Here is a 9,944-nt window from a genome sequence, read left to right on the forward strand (position 1 = left end):
ATCAAATCTGCTAAGCTGTAGTTTGATTTTCCGCCTCTTGTTTCCATTTTTCGTCTCTTTTTTTTTTTTTTTTATCCCCCTCTCTGACACCAATTTGTTACGTCTCCGCGTGTTAATTAATTTTCCGTAACTTCGTTTCAACGAAACTTTAACGACACAAGTCTTTACTTAATAAAACTGATTTATTCTTTCCGAATATAACTTAACCGATACACTGAACTTCAACTATCGCGCTAAACAAACGCTATAGCAACGAACGTCAATAATACTCTGACCGCAGATCAATTACTCACTATCTATCTACACACACATTACCATGCTTTATATATACCAGCCCACCCTACATCGAGCAATTACTAGAGCATTCCCGAAAGAACAAGATAGTTCTAGAAACTAGAGGGCGCTACAGTGGTCACGTGACTCGTTGACGCAACAATATTTTAGATAATCTGTGTAGGCGCAAAGTAAAATTTCAAAATTTTAAGGTTTATTACAATAAATACTTGTTCGAAGTGCTTTCTTAAATGTTGATGAGAACACTTAAATGTACTTAACTTTGAAATTAAAATAGAAAATTATCACATAAAATATTGGCACCTCTTACATTAACTATAGTGCTCCCGAGTCATTCTCTAAAAGGGCCACATATAACTCACTAAATTACTGGCATGTTTGACAGTCAGAACATCTTTACTCATAAATGTTTTCATAAGTGATTAGGGCGCCCTACTCGCAATCTGCAGTTAACCTTTAGATAATTAACCTTTCCTCATTTTTTAAAATGTGCATTATTTATTTATTCCAACTTCTCTGAATCAGTTTATTCAATTGTATCTTTACTAATTTATTTCAATGTACTTTTTCTTCTTCTAAGGCTACGTTAAAACAAATTCCTGCCAATATTCTCATTATTTATATTTAGAACAATAATACATCTCGTGAAGCAATGATAACTGTTTTAAGGTATTAAAAGTTTTCTTCGATTATTTTACCAGCAGAAACTTGAAAAATGTGACGACTTTCATTTTGGAGGATCCGTTAGTTCCATTATCTCTTAAAGAAATAATTCCATGGTCTTCGAAAGGCTTAGCGATATTTCATTTGCTTTGAAGAATGGTGAATCCTGAGTGAGTTATCGTATGTCCAGTTTCCTGTCTATCCCTAAAACAAATGTCCCCTGTTTTAAATATAACGCGGTCTTCCTACACATTTGTTTTAACGCAATATTTATAATAAACCACTTTATTAATATATTACTTATAAAAATAAATAAAAAAGTTGTTTTTTGTTACTAAGCACAAAGCTACACAAAGGGGTATCTGTGCTTGCACATCCTTGGGTATCGAAACCCGGTTTCTTGCTGTATAAGTCCGCAGACATACCACATGGGGGCAAATAAACAAAAAAAGAGTAAAGTTTTTGAATCTTATTTTTTCAAATTCAAAGATTCTATATGTAAACAGTCAATAATACTGTTTGTTAATTTTATTGTTGTTCTCGCTCACGCGTTTAGTACATTATTTTATTCTTGTGTTCTCAAATTTACTAAATTATCGTTATTTTCTTTTGCCTGATGATGACCCAAGTAGAGGGTCGAAATGCTGCACGGCCATATTTATATATATATATTTCTCTGTAAATTGTAATAAACATTTCACAAGTTAGGAACAATGAGGTACGATGTTTTTAATTACCATAGTTCTTATGTTTTTACATTTTATATCATGATTGTCAATATTTTAGTATATTTAAATCATTTATTTTTGGTGAAACATTTTAAATCAGACATTCCGGAATTTGTGAGCCTAGTGCAATACTTTGTTGTTGTTTTTTTTTTGTGTGTGGGAAGATACTTAACGTTTGTTTCATTGTATCTATCAGTTTCAACATATTAATGTTCATATCGTTGAGTTTTTTGTTTTTTTTATGAATGTGATCATTGATAAAGTTTATAATTTAACGAGTATACGGTGCATAATATGTTTTCCAAATATCTGACTTTGTTAATCTTACACTTAAGTGAAATATTTCAAATTATTTTTGACATTACGTTTAAACTCAAAAATAACCCACACATTTCTTTAAAGAAATTTTACAAGAAGGGTCTATTAGTTAGTAATAAAAATTAGGTTATTGTTAATATCTATTTCAAGAAAGTAGGTGATACAGGATTCTTCTACACAAAAAAACACAACTGCAAACCAAGAAGCTCCTCATTCAAACAGTAGAACATAAACTACAAAGATCTACTGAAAAAAAAAATTATGAAGTCAACCAGGAATCTTTTGTAGCATCCCTAAGTTATCAGCAGTTACCACCTTTCCTAGGTAAGCATCAGAATGACTAATCTGAAAGATTCCATATAACAATCACTAACAATTAGCTTTATATGTAATGAGAGAATCAGAAGGAAAGGTCATGAGGAACAGTCTCATTAAGACCAACTGTGGTTTATTTGTCAAACTAACCCCATAACTTGTCTTTATTCAATATTTACTCCGTCGGACCCAATATTCACCAAAATTTTGCCCTCTTTCAAAAATATTAAACATAATGACCAAGATGCTGAGACATTATTATATAAAACAATATTTCTGCACATTGATCGAATCAGTAACAAATTTAACATTAATCACCTCTCAATGTTTTTAAAAGATAACCTGGTATTGTAATTTCAGTCATTTGCTAATAAATATAGGTTTCTTTAAATCTTACCACCTCCACTTCAAAAAATCTAAAAGCAGTGTCAAAGTTCCTTCATTCCAACATAACAAGTATGTTAATTGACATTGTACTTTCACAACTTTTCATAATGTGTTCAGTTTCATTACATGCAACAGACTGATTATTTTTAGAATGTAATGTCATTTTTAATTTTCAGTAGATTATTAATATTCTTACTTCTGGTAGTTTAAAATTTATTGAACACACAGGTATACGTTTCCAAGCACGATTGTACATAGTTTATCACTGATGTTACGGGTATCAATCATTCACAAATCTAAACACCTTATAACAAGTGGTTACAAGTTCTATACACCACAGTCATGAATGTATAGCTTCAGATATGAGTAAGTTAATTTACTTCTGCTACCAAGTAACCAACAATATAGTCAAATAAAATATTTATTGATGTCTGTACAGAGAGTAAAGGTATGCATCTTTACACATCTTATTCATAGTGACTGTTTTTTTTTTCACAACATATAACTTCCATTTTTTGTTGTTCTTTTAAATCATTTAAGAGTCTTGAATTGATTCAATCATGGATTCCTTTCCTTCCTCTAAGTTAGCATCTGGTTGTGGCTGGGTTTGAACTTTACGACGTTTAGGAGGAACATAGCAGCCCATTCCTGCAGCTGCTTCAGCTTCCCGCTGACTATAAGGTTCTTCTTCTAAAGCTTTTAACCTAAAGTAAAAAAAAAATAACAATTCTCTTGCAATGATATCTTAAAGCTTAAAAAAGCAGAGCTCAGAAGCTGTTATTTTTCTTTTCATTAGTCCTTTTATAGCTCCAAACAAACTACTTTAACACAATATTGCACCTCAATACTTGTACAATCTAAAAAATATAATTTCAAACTCTAAAGAACAGAAGCAAAAGCTAGTAAAGTCAAAACAAAAAGTACTTATAACAAAACATAAAAAACCTTGACAGGTTTAAGGAAGGTAAGAACTTATACTGAAATCAGAAGCCAGAGATGAGCCATTCTGGGGAAGTATGTACTGTAACCAGAGGCCAGGAATGAGAGGTTGATAATAAGGGTTTGAAAAGGTACATACACTATCATTCAATGCCAAAGACAAATAAAGAGGCTGAATTTCGGGACACATCAAAACAACTAGAACAGAGCATTTCCTCAGTACAGATCTAACTACTCTGTGAATATTGAGTTCCTGTAATCTGAGTATATTCTATACTTCACAACTAATTATGGGTTTAAAAATATCCCTACAAAACACAATATGCATGAAGCAGAACAGACGTATACTTACCGACGTTTGTGTACTTTACTCCTGAAATGTTCTTTTAGAGCATGGTCATCAATGAAGTACCGCCTGAAATAGACAAAAAAAAAAGTTTTAGGTGAAATCAAGCATTTCTTGACTTTTTCTTGCTTAAACACACATGTGCACAAGTAACATAAATCAATACTCGGTAGATTTTTATACTACATCCTGAATTAGTTTTCCTTAAATATTCTAGGCTGTAAAATCTGAAGTAAAGTATCAATGAAAGTCTTTAAACAAATACACAATCAATTAAGCCTTCACTGTATCACTAAATTTTAGTCATTGTCAGTTTTCATTTTCAAGATGATACCAAGAATAACTAATTGTAGATTTTAGCTTTGAGAAGTTTTTAAGCAGTTTTACTTTCGTTCAAGAGCGTAGAAAAATTTAAAGGATTTCACTTCAGACTTTCAATACTTCAAAGAACATGAACAGGCTTCCAGGTGTGGTATCTCAACCACAATCATGCTTGTCATACCCCAGACTGCCTAAAGAGCCATCAGTATTAAATGAAAGCCTTTGTCAACACTGGATATAATAAATGTGGTGGACATATTATAATACACTTTACTGTACTTTCACTCAGTTCTTAATCATATAGCTATTAATCATTTTTTAGACTGAAAAGTTTGATAATGAAGAGAGCCTTTAGAACTGTTTGAAAATAGAATAGCTTGCTTCATGATATGCAAGTCTGGAATATTTAAGTGTTTATTGCATTAGTTCAAATGGGTGGGTATTTAGTTTCATATTTTTAATATTAGTGAGTGATTTTGGGCAAATGGTGGTGTATAGTTTCATATTTTCAATGTTAGTGAGCTAAAGATTTTGGGCAAGTGGCTCATTGCCACTTAACTTTTCCAATGTTATTGCAAAAATGATATATCTGATGATATTAAGTAAAAATACTGATTGCCTCAAAAATGTTTAATTTAGATGATTTATATTGCAAGTGAAATATCAGTATTTTTTTTGATAAGTTAAGCATTAAGATGAAAATGATGAAATTGTTTAAATGTTGTTGGATGTATAAGTACACGTCCTTCATTAAAGTTGCAGGTTTTGATAAAATTGATGATAGGGAACAATGTGATTCCTTGTCAACCTAAGTGCACTTTAAATTTAAGATTTTTGGTTGAAAGATTTACAGTACAAGCTTGTTTAATAAAATCTTGATTATCTTGTGACAGAAAACTAATTAAACCAAGACTGAATTTCATAATCTTTATCTAGATCAGTATGACTATTTAAACAGAAGATTAATTAAACCAAGACCGAATTTTGTAATCTTGATCTAGTTCAGTATGACTATTTAAACAGAAGATTAATTAAACCAAGACCAAATTTCATAATCTTGATCTAGATCAGCATGACTATTTAAACAGAAGACTAATTAAACCAAGACCAAATTTCATAATCTTTATCTAGATCAGTATGACTATTTAAACAGAAGACTAATTAAACCAAGACCAAATTTCATAATCTTGATCTAGATCAGTATGACTATTTAAACAGAAAATTTTGACAAAATTTAACAACACATAACTTACAAATAATGAAATATAAATTAATCAAAATTCTAAGCTTTTTTAAGTCAATACTAATGGAAATAATTATGGAAACACCAAAATGGTACTGAGAATAATTAATTTTAGCTTCTACTTTAGAGATTTTTTAAAGCAGTTTTAATATACTTAATATCACTTTTGAAGAATTTGGGTTTCCTACCTCAACAACCTATTATTAAGAGTTCTAGTTTTACGTATCCCACCCCCCCATACTAAAACATAATGCTAAGTTAGAGGAAGGAAAATAATCCATGGTTGAATAAACTCCGACTCTTATGTAAGCTTTGGTAATACCTGTTTAGAGCTTTCTTAGAAAGTCAGATAAATGTCAGTAGTTTAGGGACATTTTATTTTAATTATTGATATATTTTTGTGTTTTAAAAATGTAAAAAATTAGAAACTTCTCAGCTTAGCCAAACAAAACCAACATATAATTGTGCTTAGTAAAAGTCACTGTTGCCTTTGTATTTTTTACCACTAATTTCCCAACAAATAAGCAGTCATGAAATCAAATTTTTTCACCACTCAAATACTTGTTTATAAGCCATACACTTATAATAAGTACAAAAGTAAGAAATAATAATATAATGAGCCATTAAGAGAAAAAGACTATGTTGTGGCTTTATCCAACAAGACTACTGGAAAAATTAATTTTTGAGTAAGATACAAAATTCTACTTCATGAATAAAACAAAACAAGTAGAAATGAATAAAAAAACCTACAACCCGAGTGTTTTCGAAAGCGCTCAGGTTATAGGGTTTTATTCATTTCTATCAAGACTTCTTGAACCTACGTATATTTTAACATCATGAAAAAAACACAAGTAGTAAATGTATGAGAATTACAAACATCATAAAAATACTGGTAATTTCATGAGGAATTATTATAGAGAACCCGATACAGGACTTGTACCAATCAAGTTACGCTACTGTAAACTGTCACACTGCTCCAGATATTCCCAAGAAAGACCAGGCAGTTAATAATAATTAATGTTCCCAAGTTAATACAACCATTATTCACATCAATCCCCACACTGATAACAAAGCAATGAAAAATTTTATAACCAGCACACAGTTAAGATAGGCACAGAAGTATAGTGATATATCACTGTTCAAATGTCTCCAAGTCAAATCAAAACAGAATACACACATGTTGACCAGTCACAGATGGAGAATAAAATTAAAACCAACAGATTTTACTTGACCTGTTGGTTGCTGTATAACATATTTTCTCAGAGAAAAAAGAAAGATTAGAAGTGACCTCACTGAAGTTTACAAGATTATCTGGAGGCTGTGGAGAATGAACAAAATAAAACCTCTGATTTCTCTGTGCTGTATTCTGAAGGTAACACTAACAGGACAATATGAAGAAAAAGTTTAATATTTAAAAAAGACAGGCTAGGTTCTAGTTAAGACAGTTTTATTTTTATAAAAGATTGATGGCATATGGAATGAACTGTTTGTAGTAGTGAAGACTAGCACTTTTGGAAGTTTACGAGGGAAGTCAATGACATTCATAAAACTAAAGTAAACGGTTAGTTCAAGGAATTTGAATTTTTGAATTAGTTTTTACTTGAACAGTTAAAGCAGAGAAATACTTACGCACAGTGCAGACAGTAGAACTGTCCACTTCCAGGAAGATCATAATCTTCTTCTTGATTTAATAACTTGCTGGCATTTTCAATCTTCATATGTTCAGATATTTCATCCAAGTCTTTGGTCCTTTTTCTAGTTTTACATTTTCTCGTAATGGGATTTTTCCCTCGGTTCGTCTTCTTTCTTGAATAACGAGTCATTTTTGTATAGTATTCTAAACAAAATAAAATCAACGAAGTTTAAATCCACAGACAAAAATAATTTAGTTGATAGATTCCATGCAATTCTACAACATATTAATCCCACAGATAATCAAGTCTTAAGCACACAGACCCTCATCTCCAAACTTTGCACGCGGCCAACGTCTATTGACAAGTGTACCTGTCAATAACAAGGAAATAAAAGTAGCAATTTGCACAGAATTATAATACTTCCAAATACCTAGTTCAAAATGAGTATTTACTCACAAATGTTATTTCTTTGATAAAAAATATCCATATTTCATCTACTGCACTTTCTTATGTGTACGTCAGTTGATTATTTTTTTCGCCTTTTTGTAAACATCGTATTTGACAATTGAACATTTTATGAGATAGTGAATTCTACTTTTATTGTGTTTTGTTTTTGTTTACTGTTCATCTATTATTCCTTCTATCGTTTAGTTCAGTTATTAATTTTTAGTTTTATTAAGGCGCTAATTAACTTACCTTTCAACTTAAAGCACGTTTAATTTGAGTATGTATTATGAAATTGACACAAGCTCCACCTAGCGCTGACGTAAAGATATTAATGTTGTGAAAGACTACATGGATTAGCTAGTCATATGAAATGTAACCTCGTGGTCTAACCATTATATAAACACTTTCCTTGAACTTAAATGAGTTATTTCACGATATATAGTTAGAACTGTGTATCCTTGACCGTGGACACCGCCTTGATGGAATTATCAGTGTGTATGTTGCGGACTTAGTGGGGCAATGCCGTCACAACCAACATTGCTGGACATCACGTCACGTGATACTTTTCCACAGATGCGTTTGTATTCACTACCATGGGTGTTACGAAGAGAACATTTTACTTTTTAAAAGTTTTACCTCATTATATTTATAGCTGCATTCACGGAAATTTCTTGTACTTGCTGCTGCCAGAGGCGTCGCTAGACCCCTGCCCCGATTCTACTTAATAGTGCCCAGAATTCCCAGTTGGTGTCTTGAAAAATTAGAATAGAAAACCATGATCAACATCATACAGAAACGCCGAAAATTTCTGCGCCTATGGGCTCGAGCCACAAATCTTTTAAGCACTTAGCGACGCCTCTGGATACTGCATTTCATTGAATTAAAATAGTGTTTGTATAAACTTTTATTACAACTTTCAAAATATTGGTAAAGTAATTCCTACCCCATTTTCAACATTGCATGGGCAAAAATTGCCTTGCCTGCGCTAAGTGGACATTTGTATCATTGATAATCAAATTCAAGTACCAACATTTCCCGTTGTAATAATGTAATAAGGGGGGGGGGATACATTCCTGACCGAAATTTTTCTAGACAGAGAAACGTGTTTTACGGTATTAATTAGAAACTCAAACATTAACGAAGTGTGTAAAACATTAAATAAAACTGATAAAAAAGCATACAGCTACACATAACAATGCTATCACATAAATTGGGCATATGGCGCATTTACGCATGCGCAGCTGCGTTAGAAGGTCCTATTTTCTATTTCCAAACCAAAACTTGCTAGGGCGACTGGTCTTATTAATCGAAAAAGTTCTCTAATATGAAAACCAATTGAGAAAAACGCTCTAATAGAAAGCGCACTAAACGAAGGATGTTGATGTACGTAAAACATGATCATTACCATGCCACCTGCATGTTTGAGTAGGAACTCAAGAAGGCTAAGCCTTAGACATAATAACCTAAAAAAATAATGTAGAGATATACCCTAGCACCCCTAACTTTTGGTCTTTATTTTTATACATTGTAACTGCACGTAAAAGAATAAAATGTTACCCAGAATACCATTGATTTAAAAAAATAGACTTCATTGAATAGCAAGACCAATTTTTTTATATATTAAGGTAAATTATCATTCTTGCTCTTACAGGGTGTTTACTATTCAAGTAAAAACAAAAATCACAAAATTAACAGATGAAAGGAAAAAGTATTCTGACTGCAGAATGGTCTTAGCTTGACACAGTTTTTGTTTTTAATTTCACGCAAAGCTACTCGAGGACTATCTGCAAATGCTATCCTTGATTTAACAGTGATAGTCCAGAAAGAAGACAGCTAGTCAACACCACCCACTGCCAACTCTTGGGCTACTCTTTTACCAACGAATAGTGGGATTGACCATCACTTATAATACCCCAGGACTGAAAGGGTTCAATGACGTGGATTCGAACCCGCAAGTCGAACGCCTTAACAACCAGACTTACTATAGACCATATAGATGAAAAATACTAGTTTCAATGGGTCCAATAAGCTCCATTTATCTTTAGCAATATCAGTGTAATTAGCTATGTTGTAATTTTTGTTAATTCAATTTTTTTCAATTTTTCTTCGGAAAATTTTAAACCACAAACATGTGATTAGAACGAAACAAGCAATGGTAATAATAATTCTCCCTATTCAACCCAAAATCCATTTCATTCTAGGCTACTGTTGACAATCATTGTGTGAATAGGTTATCCTAATTCTATTGTTCGCTACATTGTCGATGGATATTTAAAAAATGTATTGGCATTCGTATAGTTTTGAGTACA

General features: G+C 31.8%; 1 protein-coding gene across 1 annotated transcript; it reads right to left on the reverse strand.

The window, feature by feature from the left end:
• Nucleotides 1–3,112: 3,112 nt before the first annotated feature.
• LOC106465710 (zinc finger protein 593-like) lies at nucleotides 3,113–7,549 on the reverse strand. The gene is made up of 3 exons (XM_013925947.2): nucleotides 7,184–7,549; nucleotides 3,997–4,059; nucleotides 3,113–3,409 (listed from the first exon to the last, which is right to left on the reverse strand). The coding sequence occupies exons 1-3, from the start codon at nucleotides 7,375–7,377 to the stop codon at nucleotides 3,241–3,243; spliced, it is 426 nt and encodes a 141-aa protein (XP_013781401.1). The 5' UTR covers nucleotides 7,378–7,549; the 3' UTR covers nucleotides 3,113–3,240.
• Between the last annotated feature and the right edge of the window lie 2,395 nt (nucleotides 7,550–9,944).

Source organism: Limulus polyphemus, unplaced genomic scaffold (assembly GCF_000517525.1).
Source record: "Limulus polyphemus unplaced genomic scaffold, Limulus_polyphemus-2.1.2 Scaffold2026, whole genome shotgun sequence".
In the NCBI taxonomy this organism is placed as follows: Eukaryota; Metazoa; Arthropoda; class Merostomata; order Xiphosura; family Limulidae; genus Limulus; species Limulus polyphemus.

What these genes read in the sequence shown, in the direction of transcription:
- LOC106465710 (XM_013925947.2), bottom strand. Translation starts at nt 7,377, where the DNA reads ATGACTCGTTATTCAAGAAAGAAGACGAACCGAGGGAAAAATCCCATT. An exon ending in TTCTACTGTCTGCACTGTGC is followed by an intron (nt 4,060 to 7,183) that starts GTAAGTATTTCT and finishes TGTCTATTTCAG; the next exon opens with GCGGTACTTCATTGATGACC. An exon ending in AGTAAAGTACACAAACGTCG is followed by an intron (nt 3,410 to 3,996) that starts GTAAGTATACGT and finishes TTTTTACTTTAG; the next exon opens with GTTAAAAGCTTTAGAAGAAG.